General features: G+C 39.6%; 1 protein-coding gene across 1 annotated transcript in view; it reads left to right on the top strand.

Annotated features, from left to right (window-relative positions):
- Window positions 1-19640, top strand: part of LOC128690366 (titin homolog) — a 117056-nt gene that overhangs the window by 94591 nt on the left and 2825 nt on the right. The window contains exon 4 of the mRNA XM_070080360.1: window positions 19291-19414. Coding sequence (XP_069936461.1) covers window positions 19291-19414 — 124 coding nt within the window. The remainder of the gene's footprint in view (window positions 1-19290; window positions 19415-19640) is intronic.

Here is a 19640-nt window from a genome sequence, read left to right as displayed (position 1 = left end):
AAGATTATCCTTCATTTTCATTTACTTATTGTACTTTCCACACTTTAATATCAACCACTAACACATTCAATTTGTGTAAATATAGAAATATAAACACAAATGCAGTATAATGTGATCCTTTATTGACTACGTTTCGCCCACACAGTGGGCTTTTTCAAGTCACAAACAGAACTACCTGGGGTGGAAGGAACGCGAGTATTTATAGTCTGGTTCAGAAAGCTGAGGTCAGGTGAAGAATGCTGCATCTGATGATGTACCGAGTTGGGTTATAGAGTCTAAAAACTTGGGTAGTTTGGAAAGGAGATTGGATAAGTTTGTGAACAGACCTTCTACAGTGTTCTTATGTGGGATAGCGATGAAGAAGTTTCTTGGCAAGTGGTTCAGCTATGTTATAGAAGCCACTATTCTGGTTGAAGTTGTAGGATATAGAAATAAGTGATGATTCCAGGATTCTTCGGTATTGAGTGTTGTCTTCTGTGGCGATAAGTCTTGAGTTTCTGTAGTTTATCAAGTGGTTGTGTGAATTACGGTGTTGTACGCAGGCATTCCTTGTGTCGTCAGACTTGCTTGCGTATTGGTGTTCTGAAACACGTGTTTGGAGGTCCCTTGATGTTTCGCCCACGTATAACTTGTTGCAGTCATTACAAGGGATTATGTATACCCCTGCAGAGGATGGAGGCTTGTTCTGTCTACTACTGGTGATGTCCTTGATGGTCGTGGTTGTGGAGGTAGATACTTGGAATGATGTTTTGGCAAAGATGTTGGAAACATGTTTGGCAATGGAGTTGGTGGGAAGGACTATGTATCTCTTCTCGGCAGTGTCTTCTCTGGGTGTGTTGAAGATGTTTAATGCCCGCCGTCTGCAGTCTCTGATGAAGTGACGAGGATAGTGGAGTTTAGAAAATATTTGTTCAATTATAGTGCATTCTTCCTCAAGGAACTCGTTGCTGCAGATTCTGAGTGCACGCAGGAAGAAGCCTATAATTACACCACGTTTGGTTTTGGTGTCGTGGTGAGAGTAGAAGTGGAGAAGATCGTTTTGGTTGGTGGGTTTTCGATAGACTTTAAAACGAAGTTCGTGGTCAGCTTTGCAGAGCAGGACATCAAGGAAAGGAAGAGTGTTGTCGACTTCTTCTTCAAGTGTGAACTGGATTGAAGGCTCGACCTGGTTGAGCTTGTCTTGGAGAGCTTGAACGTTGAAGCATTTAGGAGTTATGAGTATTTTATACCATTTACTTCCATTGTGTAAATATAGCTAGGGTAAGTGAATGACTGTTAACCCTTAAACTGTGCAAACGTACATCTACATTCACTTGCGTAGCGCTCCCAACTTAAAGCTAAGTATTATTTTTCCTGCCTCCAAATTTGGCTGTTTGGCCTGAGATGCCTGGTCAAGCATTTTTTTTTTTATCCAACTACAGTGAAATTTATACTATGATTTAACCAACACTTTGCAACCTACACGCTGTGATTGTACTGACTCATTTTGCAAAATGGTATGTGTCATGAAAACCCTCCTTGCCCTACAAAATTGGTAAAATGTACAATGTTCTAGTCAACACCAGATGAAAGATAGAGCTAGATAATCTTAATTTCAAAGTTCTTTGAGAGAAATGTCAATAGATTGCATTATGAAAAATGTTGAATTTTTTTTTTAATAAAATTCAATAAAAACAAAATGGTAAAACATATTGCAAATTGGCTCTGAAATTGAATGGAACCATTATTCCTCAATAATGTGTGAAAAAATCATGACACTCCTATTATTATTATTCGCAAAAACTGAAAACAAATGTCAATAACTTATTCCTGAGTTATTAATATTTTTGTTTTCTATAAAACTCTATGGACACGGCACACCAAATCTCGGCATGTTGCAAACCCCTGTACTTGTGGACAGCCTTGAGGCAACTGAGCCACAACACTCCGCGCTCTTTACTTTAGTCCTCACTGAAGTTGCGATGTTGAGTATTTAGAATGAAACAATCATAAAAATCATAATTTTTGGAGTAAAAAAAAAAAAAAAAAAAAAAGAATTGCCGACATGTTCTCTTGATGATGGCAAAAACAAAAAAAAATTACATTTTTGGAAAACAAACTTAGAAATATGATAGAAACCAGCTGATTGCATCAACATATTGCCAGAGTTATGCACTATTTTTTGGTAAGAAAGCATTATTTTCCATAATTTTTCAACTTCAATTTTTTTATCACTCCAAAAAAATTTCCTTGGCCCCTTAAAACTCGGTGTGCACGGTATTAAAAAAAGTCTGGGACCACTTAGTATCTTGTGGGAGCAACAGTTCAATTGAGCGCCAGCTAGAGCAAATAGCATGGCAAGCACCAGGGAGTCATAAGAACATAAAAAAGGAGGAACACTGCAGCAGGCCTGTTGGCCCATACTAGGCTGGTCCTTTACAATTCATCCCACTAACAAAACATTTGCCCAACCCAATTTTCAATGCTACCCAAGAAATAAGCTCTGATATGCAAGTCCCACTCAAATCCAACCCCTCTCACTCATGTATTTATCCAACCTAAATTTGAAACTACCCAAAGTCCTAGCCTCAATAACCCAACTAGGTAGACTGTTCCACTCATCAACTACCCTATTTCCAAACCAATACTTCCCTATATCCTTTCTAAATCTAAACTTGCCTAATTTAAATCCATTACTGTGGGTTCTCTCTTGGAGAGACATCCTCAAGACCTTATTAATATCCCCTTTATTAATACCCATCTTCCACTCTTCGATCAGGTCTCCCCTCATTCTTCGTCTAACAAGTGAATGTAATTTAAGAGTCTTCAATCTTTCTTCATAAAGAAGATTTCTAATGCTATGTATTAATTCAGTCATTCTACGCTGAATGTTTTATAACAAATTTATGTCCATTCTGTAATATGGAGACCAGAATTGAGCTGCATAATCTAGGTGAGGCCTAACTAATGATGTATAAAGCTGCAGTATGACCTCTGGACTTCAAGTGCTAGGGTTATGGACACTCGAGCTTCAGAACCTTGCATTTATCTACATTGAACTGAATCTGCCACTTTTCTGACCAAGAATAGAGTTTATTTAAATCCTCCTGAAGTTCCCTAACATCTACGTTTGAATCAATTATCCTACCTATCTTTGTGTCATCGGCGAATTTGCTCATATCACTAGTAATTCCCTCATCAAGATCATTGATATATATTATAAACAACAACGGGCCCAAGACTGATCCCTGTGGAACGCCACTTGTTACAGATCCCCACTCGGATTTAACCCCATTTATGGACACACACTGCTTCCTGTCTGTGAGCCATGACTCGATCCATGAGAGCACTTTTCCCCCAGTGCCATGAGCTGCCACTTTCTTTAACAGTCTTTGGTGCGGAACTCTATCAAAAGCCTTACTAAAATCTAAGTAAATAATATCAAATTCTTCATCGTGGTCAACAGCCTCAAAAGCTTTACTGAAGAAAGTTAATAAATTAGTTAGACAAGACCGGCCTCTTGTGAATCCATGCTGAGTATCATTAATCAAGCTATGTTTATCGAGATGGCTTCTTATAATCTGAGCTATAATTAACTCTAGCAATTTGCCTACAATTGAGGTCAGGCTTATTGGGCGGTAATTTGACGGTAATGACTTGTCCCGTTTTAAAAATAGGAATTACATTAGCCATCTTCCACATATCAGACACTACACCTGTTTGAAGAGATAAATTAAAAATTTTAGTTAATGGTTCACAGAGTTTCATTTTGCATTCCTTAAGAACCCTTGAAAAAACTCATCAGGACCCGGCGACTTATTTTGCTTCAGTCTGTCTATCTGCTTCACAACCATTTCACTAGTGACTGTGATGTTACATAATTTATCTTCTTCTGGCCCAGTATAAAAATTAATTACTGGAATATTGTTAGTGTCTTCCTGTGTAAAAACCGAGAGAAAATAATTATTTAAAATTGAGCACATTTCATTCTCTTTGTCAGTAAGGTGCTCATAGTTATTTTTAAGGGGACCTATCTTATCTCTAACTTTTGTTCTATAGACCTGGAAAAAACTTTTTGGGTTAGTTTTAGAATCCCTAGCAACTTTAATTTCATAGTCCCTTTTAGCTTTTCTTATCCCCTGTTTAATGTCCCTCTTAATGTCAATATACTGATTCATAAGATGACCCTCACCTATTTTGATACGCCTATAAATTCCTTTCTTATGCCCTAGTAGATATTTCAGCCTATTATTCATCCATTTTGGGTCATTTCTAATTGATCTAATTTCTTTATACGGGATAAACGTTCTTTGAGCAGCATGTATAGTGTTCAGAAAACTGTCATATTGATAGCTCTCTTCGTTACCCCAGTCAACAGATGATAAGTGTTCTCTAAGCCCACCGTAATCTGCTAAGCGAAAATCTGGGACTGTTACTGAGTTATCCCTACTATTGTACTTCCATTCAATGCTAAATGTAATTGATTTGTGGTCGTTAGCACCGAATTCCTCTGAAATTTCTAAATTGTTAACAAGGGATTCATTGTTTGCCAGAACTAAGTCAAACAGGTTATTACCCCTTGTAGGTTCTGTCACAAACTGCTTCAAAAAACAATCCTGAACTACTTCTAAGAAGTCGTATGATTCTAAATTCCCAGTCAAGAAATTCCAATCAATATGACTAAAGTTAAAGTCTCCTAGAATTACTACATTATCATGCCTTGCGGCCCTAACAATTTCCTCCCGTAGTAGCCTCCCCTGGTCCCTATCTAAGTTTGGGGGACAGTATATCACACCTAAAATAAATTTTTCATGCCCCTCTGAAAATTCTATCCAAACAGACTCTGTATGTGTTACTTCAGACTTAATACCTGTTTTTATGCAACAGTTCAAGCGATCTCGGACATACAGTGCCACCCCACCCCCCTTCCCGATACTTCTATCTACTTGGAACAATTTAAAACCCTGAATGTGACATTCCGCAGGCATGTCTCGATTTTTCATATTGAACCACGTCTCAGTTAAGGCAAATACATCAATGTTACCTGCACCAGCAACTAGTCTCAACTTGTCCATCTTATTCCTAGCACTACGACTATTTGTGTAATATATATTTAAGGACCCTCCTTTCTCTTTACCCTTCCTGCTCCTTTCTGTTATTCCACTAAACCTATTACTGTCCTTGTCAATTAGTGCCACTGGCTTTCCAATATCCACCTCATTTTGCCTATTACTAGCTCTCCTAGTACTCATATTACTACACTGCGATTCACTGTTTTCCCGCCAAAACCCATACCACTAACTATTCCTAGTTTAAAAACCCAACAGCTCCCTCCACTGCGTTGGCCAGTGCTCCCACCCCACACGTAGATAAGTGAACCCCATCCCTGGCATACATGTCATTTCTGCCATAGAAGAGGTCCCAGTTGTCAATGAATGTTACTGCATTTTCCTTACAGTATTTGTCCAGCCAGCAATTGACACCAATTGCTCTGGACAACCATTCATTTCCAACGCCTCTCCTTGCAAAATACCACATATGACAGGGTTCCCACCCTTCCTCCTAATTATCTCTATTGCTGACCTATACCTGCTAATCAGGTCCTCACTCCTACGTCTGCCAACATCGTTGCCTCCAGCACTGAGACAGATAATAGGATTACTCCCATTACCTCTCATGATGTCATCCAGATGGCTAACAATATCCTTCATCCCAGCCCCAGGAAAACACACACTCTGCCTCCTACTCCTGTCCTTCAAGCAGAATGCCCTATCCATGTACCTAATCTGGGTATCCCCAACAACAACAATGTTTTTACCTTCCTTGGCGACGTCCGTCGTGATGTTCCCAGTAGTCGACTCACATTCTTTAGGTAGCACTACACCTTCACTTGTGGAATTCGTCAAGACGTTCTCGATGGTTTTCGTTGGGGTTTCTAGGGATGTCTCACTCACGTCAGCCAATGCTTCCTTGGTGCTCGTTGTGACATTCCCAGTAGAACACCCACATTCGTCAGGTAGCACCGAAAATGGGTTGGAAGTTTCCACAGTAGTCTTCTGGGTCCTCATTGTTTCTGCCTCTCCAACAGTCTTCTTGATCCTCAGTTTGGTTCCATGTTGCCCGGCCACTGACCAAGCTCCCCTCTTAACCTGGGGACTCACAACAGGAGGATTACTTAGAATTCTCCTCTTCTCCTCCGTTAATCGCCGTATCTTCTGCTTAGCAACCCTAAGCTCTTCTTTCAGCTGCTGGTAAAGTTGCTCAAGAGAGGGCATCCTGATTTAGATTCACAGAGAGCATCCTGGTTCAGATGTCGTATTAACACTCCCCTTTTAAGAGGAAAGTGATGTTGACCCAGAGTTTAGTGGCTTTGAGATGAATATAGCCACAAGTGGTCGAGGAAATATCAAAAACCTTGATAATAACCCATGTGCAACATTTGTTTTACATCCTTTCATTTCTGGTAATGTCATCCAGCCAGAATGTCGTACGTATTCGGCAGGCTGGCCGGCTAGCTGGCTGGCTGACTGACTTTGGCTGTCTCTGTCCATATCTCTGTCTCTCACAGGTACACACAAGTACAGTTATTATACATAGTGTAAATTACCTAGGATAACCCAAAAATTCCAGGCAGAGGGCTATACAGTGATTGTAGATCTAAGGCATAATAAGCATGACGCAAGTAATAGGCATTTTCACTTGCTCAGGAATCGGGGAGCGGCTTGTAAACCAACAAGCTTATGAGCCGCTCCCCGAGATGGACAAGCAGACACATCCACACAGGCAAAGATACAGATTCAAAGTTTATTCTCTATAAAGATTACAATGTTGAATTTACAGAATTTGGTTGTTGTGTGGTTTACATGTAGTTAAATAATGATTACAGAGTGTACCACTAGAACGCCTAGCATGGCTAGGCATTTCGGGCAGACTTAGTTTAATTCTTTATTTTAAAATATTACAAATTATGAGGTAAGTTGGTATTATGGCTAAGTGACTAAATACTAGTTTGTGAGTTTAGCAATGTGAATGCTTTTGTTTTGGCACAGTTCATAGTTTCAGTATTGGAGTATCATAGGATTCATTATTTTAACCCTTTCAGGGTCCAAGGCCCAAATCTGGAGTCACGCACCAGTGTCCAAGAATTTTCAAAAAAAAAATTTGTTATTTTTTCTTATGAAATCGTAGAGAATCTTTTTGTGAAGGTAATAAAACAAAAAGTACGAAATTTGGTGGAAAATTGACGAAATTATGCTCTCGCGAATTTTGATGTGTCAGCGATATTTACGAATCGGCGATTTTGCCGACTTTGACTCCCATTTTACGCCAATTACATTATTCCAATCAACCAAATTCTTAGCTATTTCACTAGTATTACTTCTATTCTATCGATTGAGCACAAGAAATCGCCAAGTCAACTGTTTCAACCAAAATAAAGTGATCGGAAATTGTTAATTTGGCCAATTTAACACAAAGTTCAAAATATTCCAATTTCAAAATAGGGTCCAGAATAAACAATGTAGACATTCCTGGCACTAAACTAACATTTCCTCTGTTCATTAGTTATGTTTTGAGGCTTTACAAATAAATTCCATTTTGATTTTTTATTCACATAATGAATTTTTATTCACACCAAAAAATAGAAGATTTACTGTTATGCAATACTGTAATAATTGTATAAATATCATCACCATATTTGTGAATGTATATTAGACCCACCAGCTGACGTGTATTAGACGTGTGAGGTCGTTTGTTTACTCTTGAATATCGGCAAAAATTTAACATTTCCGCTACTTTGAGCTCAGTTTCAAGCCATTTCCAATGCTAAAACCAATCAAAATCATCTCTATTTCTGTAATATGTCTTCCATTCTATCAAATGAGACCAAGAAATCGCAAATACAACTATAAAAAACATACGAAAAAACACTGCAAAGTTGCTGTTTTAATCGAAAAATCATGATTTCAGCTTTTTTCTCTCATTATACACAGTGTGCTGCAGGATCTGTTTTATGTGGTGCACATATACCACATAGATGTATTCTCTCATATCTAGGCCCAAATGTACCACTCACAGTTTATCAGAGTGAGCTGAGCTCATGGCGTAGATCTACGGTTTGGACACTCACCGTAAAGCCGTAGATCTACGGGACGGACCCTGAAAGGGTTAAGATTGAGATTAATATTTCTGTTTATGGTCAAATAGGTGAGTGAGTGTAAGTGTGAACCACCAGGTGGTATTCGTGTAGTTAGTTGATGGGGTTTATCAGGGAGATAAGATGTTTTCTAATGGTAGTTTTGAAGGTGATGAATGTGTCTGCAGTTCTAGAGTTCTCAGGTAGGGTGTTCCAGATTTTAGGGCCTTTGACATACATTGAATTTTTGTAAAGGTTTAGTCGGACATGGGGAATGTCGTAGAGATGTTTGTGTCTGGTGTTATGCCTGTGGGTTCTGTCACAACTATTAAGAAAGCGTTTTAGGTCAAGGTTGATATTGGAGTTTAAGGTCCTGTAGATGTAGATTGCACAGTAGTAAGTGTGGATGTACTGAACAGGGAGTAAGTTTAGATCTATGAAGAGTGGGAGGGGGGATGTTGCCAGGGATGGGATTTAGTGATTATTCTTACTGCAGCTTTTTGTTGGGTTATTATTGGCTTTAGGTGTGTTGCTGCAGTTGATCCCCAAGCACAAATAGCATAGGTGAGGTATGGATAAATAAGTGAGATAGACAAATAGACATATACAGATACACAGATACAGACCCACAGATACAGACCCACAGATACAGACCCACAGATACAGACCCACAGATACAGACCCACAGATACAGACCCACAGATACAGACCCACAGATACAGACCCACAGATACAGACCCACAGATACAGACCCATAGATACAGACACAGATATGTTTGTGTGTAACAGTGAAAACAAATAAATCCAGGGTTCCCTGCAGCAGTACTTTATCATCAATTGTCATTCCACTGCTTACCCTGTCAGCAGTTTAGTGACTCCTCATAAACACCATGCTTCAAGGAGTTTCATATATACTCCAGCATGTCTAAAACATTGCTGAGACCTATAAATACTTCGTAAATATTTCTAAACAATAGTAAATGTGAAAGGCAGGTGAAAGTGTTCACCTGTCGGTGTGATTGTGACTGAGTACTATTCCAGTACCCAGTATTAGTGTCAGAAATAAGATTGGCTATGAAATCACAAGAACTATTATGAATAGTAATTATCAGAGCATAAAAATTATATGAATTAAAATAAAAAGGAGAAAAACAAATACAGTAGACAGTCGTTTAACATGGTAGTTACATTCCTGAAAACGTGGTGTTAGGTAAAAAGCATATTAGATGAACTGAAGAACTGTGGGAAAAATAGGGTTATGTTCCTGGGAGCCCCCAGAAAGCCAAACAACTTTTTCTTAGACCAGCAGATCTTAAAGAAATAAAAGGAATATGTAATTGTAGTTCATTGTCGTGATATAGTATGTTTTTACTGTTTAGTACTACAAATGCAACAGAAATAATAGTACTTCTTACCTTAAATTGTTGGTGCTGGTGTTTGTCAACAGTTGTGAAGAGAGTGGAGAGTTATGTTGTGGTCCTACTGAGCTGAAATGTATGGTAGAGGTTCTGGTACTGAAGTTGATGGTTGTACTGGAGTGTGCATAAATTCTGTAATGGATTTTTGTTCTATTTTACCCTGCAGTACATTATGTAACTGACAGTAAGGCATCAGCTGCTCTAGACACCATTTCAGGGTCCTCATTCAGTAAGTCAGTAACGTTTAAAATATGGCAATTGAAATACGTATGTAAAGAAATGGCGAGCTTCCCGAGTATCCGTCCTACACACATGTGAACCAAACTGAAGGCTAGGAGGGTGGTGTGGGTGGCTGAGGGTGGCAGGGGATGACGGTAGGTCTCCCCCATTGACTTAGTGGTGTGACCCACCGAGGGCGACCGCTCGCTCAAAATTTTTCCCCCTCCTGCTAACCGTGTTAAATTAATTTTACGACGTGTTACATAAAATTGTGCCGCAATTCTTCAGTCATGCTATACCCGAATCGTGCCAAATAAACTTGTGTTAAATTACGGTCTACTGTATAACGGCAACACTTCTGCATGCGGCAGGACTTAATGTTGCCATCAGGTGAGCATCCAGTGCCAACTTCGTGGTCTTATATCTCTGTAAGTACTGGTCCTTTCTTTTTTTTTTCTTATAACACAGAAAATTACTCCCTCTAATTCATTTTTTTTCTCAAAATATTCAGAGCACTGCTCGAGTGAACGTAGATTTAGGTTTGGACAGTTTAAGGGTTAATGGCACAGCAGTGTGTAGTTAGTGAAATTATTAGTACTTGCCTTCTTGTAGGGGCTACTAGCTATTTCTCCCTATAGTTACACCATCATAAACACTGCATTATGATCGAAATATTGCCACAATTCTTCAGCCGTCACGTAGCAAAAGTGTCTTGAAAGATCATTTAATTTATGGCCTACTGTACATTATTACCCAAAAAATGAACCCTATCACAGTGGACCCTAGGTTTTTGTCATTAATCTGTTCCAGAGAGATCGACCAAAACGGAAACCATTTTCCCCATAAGAAATAATGTAAATCCAATTAATCTATTCCAGACACCCAAAAGTATTAACAAAAAAAAAATCTTAGATTAAGTATAGGTTTACATGCACAAAAGAACTTCACTGAAGACTCTTGGTGTATGGGAGACAGGGAAGAGGGGAGAGGGAAGAGAGGTTATTCAATGAATAGCCATAAGGACTCTAGGTACCAAGTCCTTATCTGGGGTCACTTCTTTATTTTTTAATGCCACTAGGATAAGCTTGAGTCACTGTACACCTGTGGCACTAAATATCTGTCCACAGAGCTCTGTTTATGGCATCTCTTTAAAATTTCCCAAAAATGGGACAAGCCATTCTCATTTTACATGTTGCTAACATGGCTTGCAACAGCTTTGTTAGGGTGATGTTCCTTCACAAATCTTTCCATCCTACTCCACATTGCACAAATCTCCATCACTACCACCCTCTACCACCATCGCTACACCATCACTACCACCCTCTACCACCATCACTACACCCTCTACCACTATCACTTCCATCCTGTACCACCATCACTTTCATATTTTTCTACAAACTTTTTCTTGAATTCTATCATGTTTCTCATATTCTTTACCAAAGGGCTGGCACTTGAAGCTTTCTTTGGGCCCAGGGTGGCTTATTTAGCAGTCTCACACAATAAACAAGTGCCAAAAACAGTGGATTATTACGAAATATGTCGTATAACCTCGCAGGATATGTTCACTCGCCGAGAAACAATACGACACTGCCTGAGAATGTGTGTGGGAGGCGGTTTTGTGTGTGCACTGGGCACTTGACAGGTTCCGTACCATCGATGAAAACGGAAGCAATGTTTTGACGGAAAAAGTCGGAAAAACTGAAATTAGCGATAAGAGATTGATGAAAAGGGAGGGTCCACTGTTCTGGAATTACAACAGTACAGTGGTACCTCAGTATATGTCCTTAACCTGTTCCAAGACCTTGGACTTCTACCAAACAGGAAGTATGCCAAATGAATTTTTCCTCAAGAAATACTATAGGGAAAATGATTAATCTGTTCCCATGAAAAAAAATCCTATTGTTATTGGCATATTATACATTAATGGGGTTGTATAAAATAATTTAAACACTGCTTAATACTAAAATGCATGCGTAAATATAAAAGAATTAGATGAAATAAATGCAAATTTAACCTCACTTTACTTTGCCCAAAGAGTCTAGTGCCTACTAGGATAGTGCCGAGAAGGGAGGAGGAGGAAATGTTATTGTTTGGAAGGAGAGTCCCCTTCTCTTTACTGTCATTTTTGTTTTATTTGAACCTGGTTGAAGCTCTCCAAAGAACTCTGCTTCTGCCTTCTCAGGATGTTTCGGAAATGTGACATTGTCTGGTCATTCCAGGCAATGATATTACGGCTTGTTTGGGCTTTGTTGGAGTGGTACTTTGCAAAATTTCTGGCATCCATCCATTTGGCAAAGATTTCCTTGATTAACCCTTTCAGGGTTGGTGCCGTACTAGTACGGCTTGCATGCCAGGGTTGGTGCCGACTAGTATGGCTACGAATCGTATCGAATACCGGGTTTTCAATCGGATACCTAGGCAAAAATTTTGAGTTAAAATGCATCGAATACCGGATTTATCAAATACCGCGGGTCCACTGTATATACACACCCCTCTGGGTTTTCTGCTATTTTCTTTCTAGTTCTCGTTCTTGTTTATTTCCTCTTATTTCCATGGGAAAGCGGAACAGAATTCTTCCTCCGTAAGCCATGTGTGTTGTAAGAGGCGACTAAAATGGCGGGGGCAAGGGGCTAGTAACCCCTTCTCTTGCATAAATTACTAAATTTAAAAAAAAATTTTGTTTTTCTTTTTGGGCCACCCTGCCTTGGTGGGATATATCCGGTTTGTTGAAAAAAAAAAAGTGTAGTGTGACCTAAGTAGAAGTAGCAAGATGTACCTGAAATCTTGCATGTTTATGAGACAGAAAAGACACCTGCAGTCCTACCATCATGTAAAAAAAAAATTACAGGAAGGCCCCACTTATACGGCTGGTTAGGTTCCAGGCTACTGCCGTAAAGCGGAAACCGCCGTAAAGTGGAACACCCTTTTTTTCCACTTACAAATGCATACAAACACTAGATAACAAGTTTACACTAACATATATTAAGTTAGCAATAGAACCAGGCATCAAAAAACGATAAAAAAGTACAATACACACATAGTGCACTCATTACTTACCTTAAAATATTTATAGTCTTAATCTAGGGTGAGACAAGTAGTATTTATTGTAAGAAATCAAGTGTGGTATGTATGGTAGTCAGCCGGGCTACCATACCAGGCCACCCCACCTACACATAATATTCTATTACATTTAAGCATCCCAGAGCGATAAAATGTATATACAGTTCACTCATTACTTACCTTAAAATATTTGTAGTCTTAATGTAGGGTCAGGAGTAAGTAAATGAGATAAAACGAATAAATGAGAGAGAGAAAGAATGAGTGCATGAGAGACAGGCGCAAAGTTATGTAAACAAACCAGGCGAAGGTAAGTTTTGTAAACAAAGTGTACACGTCTGGTTTGTGTACAAGTTACATTGTGTACAGGTTGTCTCTACATTGATACGGTAGAATAAATAAAGAAGAACACTCCCATTCTCATGTAACATCATTTTGAGAAGAAATGATGCTCTGAGTGAAGGCAATGGAAATAAGTCACTCTGACTTTTTTGGGTTATCCTAGGTTCTCTACACATATGTTGTTATGTATGATAATCTATGTAACTGTATTTGTGTATACCTGAATAAACTTACTTACATACATACGAAAGGAATAATTTTCTACAGTTACCCCCAGTAACACATTTTCTCTTATGTTAGATTAGAGAAAATGTTATTCTTGGCTTCACTTGTACAAGTTATCTGGTTACCACATCTCATATTTATGTTTATTTATTCTATTGTAGGGTGTATTTATCATCTTTTTATGTTATGTATCGTGTTTATTATATAATTTTGAAAAAAATATCATGGATGGATTAATGAAAATGTGTATATTAACATAATATGCAACATTTAATGAGACTCAGTGATTATTATTATTATTATTATTATTATTATTAGCATTTCTAATATGGCGTCACTTGTGCAAGTCGTCTGCTACCACATCTCATATATATGTTTATTTATTCTATTGTGGGGTGTATTTATCATCTTTTTATGTTATGTATCGTGTTTATTATATAATTTTGAAAAAATATCATAGATGGATTAATGAAAATGTGTATTTAACGTAATATACGACATTTAAATGAGACTCGATGATTATTATTATCTTTACTAATATGACGTCTGGAGACATAAGACACTCTTACCGATTTTAATGTGTACCTGCATGCCAGCACAGTATGTAAGTTTATTTAAGTACAGGTATACATAAGTATAATTATCAGAGTATATATAAAATATGAAATAACTTTTAAAAACATTTGAAATTTTGGAGTTTCCAGACAAAATGGAGAGACTTAGTGCTTACTGAGCTCACGAAGAATGTAAACAAACAAGGTGGGGTGCGGTGACCGTATTAGAAAGTCAGGTGGGGGGAGCCGTATAGCAAGTTTTGGTCGTAATTTGAAATGACCGTATTAGCGGAACGCCGTAAAGTGAAACGCCGTAAAGAGGGGCCCTGCTGTACAAGTTTCCATTTTACACTCGATTGGCAGGACAGTAGTACCTCTGGGCGGTTGCTGTCTACCAATCTACTGTCTGTAACATTGTACATACATGCACATTTTAATTGTAGCCCTTCTTTAATATTAAGTAACTGTCCTGATTCTGTCAGGTTACTGGTCTTTTCAGTCTCATGAGCACAAAAAATGGCAAGTATATCATATAACTTAGACTAAGTACAGTGGTCCCTCGTTTTTCGTAATTAATCCGTTCCTGGAGCCGTTACTATAAACGAAATTTACAATTTACGAATCAATTTTCCCCATAAGAAATAATGTAAATACAATTAATCCGTTCCTGACACCCAGAAGTATTAAAAAAAATTTTTTTAACATGAAATATACATGTAGTACATAAACAATACAATGGGAAATGATGAATGAAACATTAACAGCATAACACTTACCTTTATTGGAGATTCTTCTTAGTGTATGGGAGACTGGAGGAGGAGAGAGAGTGGATTGTTTATAGTTTGGAAGGGGAATCCCCTTCCATCAACACCTCAGGTACCATTTGCTTTTCTGGGGTTGCTTCTCTTCTCTGTTTCTTAATGCCACTAGGACCACCTTGAGAGTCACTGGAGTCCTGTCTCACAAAATAACTGTGGAGAGAGCTCTGTTTCTGGCGTCTCTTTAACACTTCCCTAAAATGGCCCAAGACTTTGTCACTGTACATGTTGCCAACCTGGCTTGCAACAACCTTATTAGGGTGATGTTTCTCCATAAAGCTTTCCATCTTACCCCACATAGTAAAAATCTCTCTACAGTGGACCCCCGCATAGCGACTTTAATCCGTACAAGAGGGCTGATTGTTATGCGAAATGGTCGGTATGCAAATGAATTTTCCCCATAAGAAATAATGGAAATCAAATTAATCCGTGCAAGACACCCAAAAGTATGAAAAAAAAAAATTTACCACATGAAATGTTAATTTTAATACACACAAACTGAAAAAGGCATGCACAATTACATGACACTTACTTTTATTGAAGATCTGGTGATGATTGATGGGATGGGAGGAGGGGAGAGAGAGTGTTAGTATTTAGAAGGGGAATCCCCTCCCATTAAGACTTGAGGTGTCGAGTCCTTTTCTGGGGTTACTTCCCTTCTTCTTTTAATGCCACTAGGACCAGCTTCAGAGTCACTGGACTTCTTTCGCACAACATATCTGTCCATAGTAGCCTGTACCTCTCGTTCCTTTATGACTTCCCTAAAGTGTTTCACAACATTGTCAGTGTAATAATCACCAGCACGGCTTGCAATAGCTGTGTGAGGGTGATTTTCATCCATGAAGGTTTGCACTTCAAGCCACTTTGCACAGATTTCCTTAATCTTTGTAGTAGGCAATTTCTTCAATTTCTCTCTCCCCTCCGAACCAGTTTCCTCAGGTCTGGCCTCTTGCTGTTGAAGTTGATCTATCAGCTCATCAGTGGTTAGTTCTTCATTGTCCTCCACCACCAACTCTTCCACATCATCCCCACTAACCTCCAACCCCAAGGACTTTCCCAATGCCACAATGGATTCCTCAACTGGCATAATCCTCTCAGGGTTAGCCTCAAACCCTTCAAAATCCCTTTTGTCTACACATTCTGGCCACAGTTTCTTCCAAGCAGAGTTCAAGGTCTTCTTAGTCACTCCCTCCCAAGCCTTACCTATAAGGTTTACACAATTGAGGATATTAAAGTGCTCTCTCCAAAACTCTCTTAGAGTCAGTTGAGTTTCTGAGGTCACTACAAAGCACCTTTCAAACAGAGCTTTTGTGTACAGTTTTTTGAAGTTTGCAATAACCTGCTGGTCCATGGGCTGCAGGAGAGGAGTGGTATTAGGAGGCAAAAACTTCACCTTAATGAATTTCATGTCCCCATAAAGTCGCTCTGCCACGTCTGTAGGATGACCAGGGGCATTGTTAACACCAGGAGGCACTTAAGTTCTAATTTCTTTTCAGTTAGGTAATCTTTCACATTGGGGGCAAATGCATGGTGTAACCAGTCATAGAAAAAGTCCCTAGTGACCCATGCCTTACTGTTTGCCCTCCACAGCACACACAAATTCTCCTTGAGGACATTCTTTTGCCTGAACGGTCTGGGAGTTTCAGAGTGATACACTAATAAAGGCTTCACTTTGCAATCACCAGTAGCATTGGAACACATCAACAAAGTAAGCCTGTCTTTCATAGGCTTATGTCCTGGGAGTGCCTTTTCCTCCTCAGTAATGTAGGTCCTGCTTGGCATTTTCTTCCAAAACAGGCCTGTTTCATCACAATTAAACACTTGTTCAGGTTTCAGTCCTTCACTGTCTATGTACTCCTTGAATTCCTGCACATATTTTTCAGCTGCTTTGTGGTCCGAACTGGCAGCCTCACCATGCCTTATCACACTATGTATGCCACTACGCTTCTTAAATCTCTCAAACCAACCTTTGCTGGCCTTAAATTCACTCACATCATCACTAGTTGCAGGCATTTTTTTAATTAAATCCTCATGCAACTTCCTAGCCTTTTCGCTTATGATCGCTTGAGAGACGCTATCTCCTGCTACCTGTTTTTCATTTATCCACACCAATAAGAGTCTCTCAACATCTTCCATCACTTGCGATCTCTGTTTCAAAAACACAGTTAAACCTTTGGCAAGAACAGCTTCCTTGATTGCCTTTCTGTTGCCCACAATAGTAGCGATGGTTGATTTGAGTTTCTTGTACAACCTGGCCAGGTCGGCGTCAGGCACTCCACTTTCATACTTATCAATGATCTCTTTCTTCATCTCTATAGTAATTCTCACCCTTATTCCTGTAGGGTTGGCACTAGAAGCTTTCTTGGGGCCCATGGTCACTTACTTTCCAGATAAATCACCGAAAACACTGTAATAATACGAAATGTTCCGATTGTATGCTTGGATGTTACCGCGGAGGCTGGCTGGTAAACAATGCCACCGGCGGAACATGTGAGGCTGGCTAAGGGCACACATTGGACGCGTCTCGGACGAAGAGCGGTGAGCGGATTTTTGGGCGGTATGCGAGGCAAAATTTTTGCGAAAAAAGCGAGCGGTATGCGGATTGTACGGTATGCGATGCGTACGGTATGCGGGGGTCCACTGTAATTTCTGAAGAAGGCACCTTCTTCCATCTCTCTTCCTCCTCCTCTGCAGCAAGATTCTGTGCTGCAATGTGTTGCTCTTCCTGCTGAAGCTCTTGCAGCTCCTCAGTGGTGAGCTCTTCATTGTGGTCTTCCACCAATTCTTCCACATCCTCCAAACTCACATCCAACCCCATGGAACTCCCCAGTGCCACAATTGATTTTACAACAGACATAGGCTCATTAGGGTCAGTCCCAAATCCTTCAAAATCTCTCTTGTCGACACAATCTGGCCACAATTTTCTCCAGGCAGAGTTCCAAGTCCTGGTAGTCACTCCCTCCCAAGCCATACCTATAAGGGTTATGCAGTGGAGAATGCTGAAGTGTTCTCTCCAAAATTTCCTTAGGGTCAAGTGAGTGTCTGTGGTCACAGTCAAGCACCTGTGAAACATTGCTTTTGTGTAGAGTTTTGTAAAGTTTGCAATAACCTGCTGGTCCATGGGTTGGAGGAGAGGAGTGGTATTCGGGGGCAAGAACTTTACTGTGATGAACCCAAACTCCTCGAAAATTAGGTCATCCAAATTTGGAGGATGAGCAGGTGCATTGTCCATTACTAGCACGCACTTGAGATCCAATTTCTTTTCCAGGAGATAGTCCTTCACACTAGGGCCAAACACTTCATTGAACCACTCGACGAAAATTTCCCTCGTGACCCATGCCTTACTATTAGATTTCTAAAACACACAATTTACTCTTCATAACATTGTTTTTCCTGAACACACTGGGATTTTCAGAATGGTACACTAGTAATGGCTTCACTTTGAAATCCCCACTAGCATTAGCACAGAACATTAGCGGCAGCCTGTCTTTCATAGGCTTGTGTCCTGGCATTGCCTTTTCCTCTTGTGTAATGAAGGTCCTCTTTGGCATTTTCTTCCAAAAGAGGCCTGTTTCGTCACAGTTGAACACTTGTTCAGGTTTCAGTCCTTCAGCCTTTATGTACTCCTGGAATTCGTGCACATATTTTTCAGCTGCCTTGTGGTCCGAACTGGCAGCCTCACCATGCCTTACCACACTGTGTATGCCAGTACGGTTCTTAAATCTCTCAAACCAGCCTTTGCTGGCCTTAAATTCACTCACTTCACCACTATTTGCAGGCAATTTCTTTACCAAATCTTCATGCAACTGCCTAACCTTTTCACAAATAATCGAAGTCATAAGAGTATCTCCTGCTAATTGTTTCTCATTTATCCACACCAATAATAACTTCTCAACCTCTTCCAGTACTGGTGATCTCATTTTTGTCCGCATAGTTACTCCCTTTGCAACAACAGTATCCTTTATTTCCTTTTTCTTGGCCATTATGGAACATAAGGTTGTGTAGGGTTTCTTATACATCCTGGACAGTTCGGCCACACTTGTACCACTTTCATATTGTTCAATGATGGTTTTCTTAAATTCAATCGTATTTCTCACCTTCTTTACCACAGGCTTGGCACTAGGAGCTTTCTTTGGAGCCATGGTAGCTTATTTAGTACTTGCAAGCACTAAAATAAATGGAATATTATGAAATATTTCGCTGGAGCACGTGAGGGGACCTTCGCTCACTGGCAAACAATGCCAGACTGGCTGCCGCCCCGGCTCACGCAGTAGGTACGCGTCCCGGACGAACTACGACTCGCAAGTCAACCTATGAAAAGCGAGTCCATGTTTATACGAAAATACCCCTATGATTGGCTAATTTTACGATTGCCGGGAACTACGAAAACCAGAGGACCACTGTATATATGTTTGTCTTTACTTCACTGTGAATGTCTTAGTAGTTCTTTTTTATTCCAGCAACTACTAATAGATTTGACCTATTTTGATTCACTGAAGAATATGGTAGTTTGACTGTTGATTTGTCATTTTTATACTGACCAGGAGGTACAGATGGTGCGTGAAAGTGCAACGTTGATGCTTCAAGAAGTGAAGCGTGCTACAAATATTACTTCTGGTATGATCACAGCATGTAGGCTCAGTGCTACGAGTTGTTGTGCTGCTATCGGTAAGTTTTTGTACTTTTTCACTTTGGCAGGATTTCTCATCTTTTTGTTCCGTCTCCCGAGTCACTCATTTTTGCTCTTTCAGTATTCATTTATTTTCACTTTGCTGTGTCTCTCTTAGTCCTCTTAATATTACATTTGCAATTTATTTGAAGTGGTTGGATACTAGGCACTTATTCTCCATTAGCATCCCATTCAAACTCACACCCCTCAGTTAACTTTTTTGTG

The sequence above is a fragment of the Cherax quadricarinatus genome, unplaced genomic scaffold (genome assembly GCF_038502225.1).
Source record: "Cherax quadricarinatus isolate ZL_2023a unplaced genomic scaffold, ASM3850222v1 Contig344, whole genome shotgun sequence".
Lineage (NCBI taxonomy): Eukaryota > Metazoa > Arthropoda > Malacostraca > Decapoda > Parastacidae > Cherax > Cherax quadricarinatus.
Note: the sequence above shows the minus strand (reverse complement) of the source record. Positions and strands in the feature narration are given on the sequence as shown.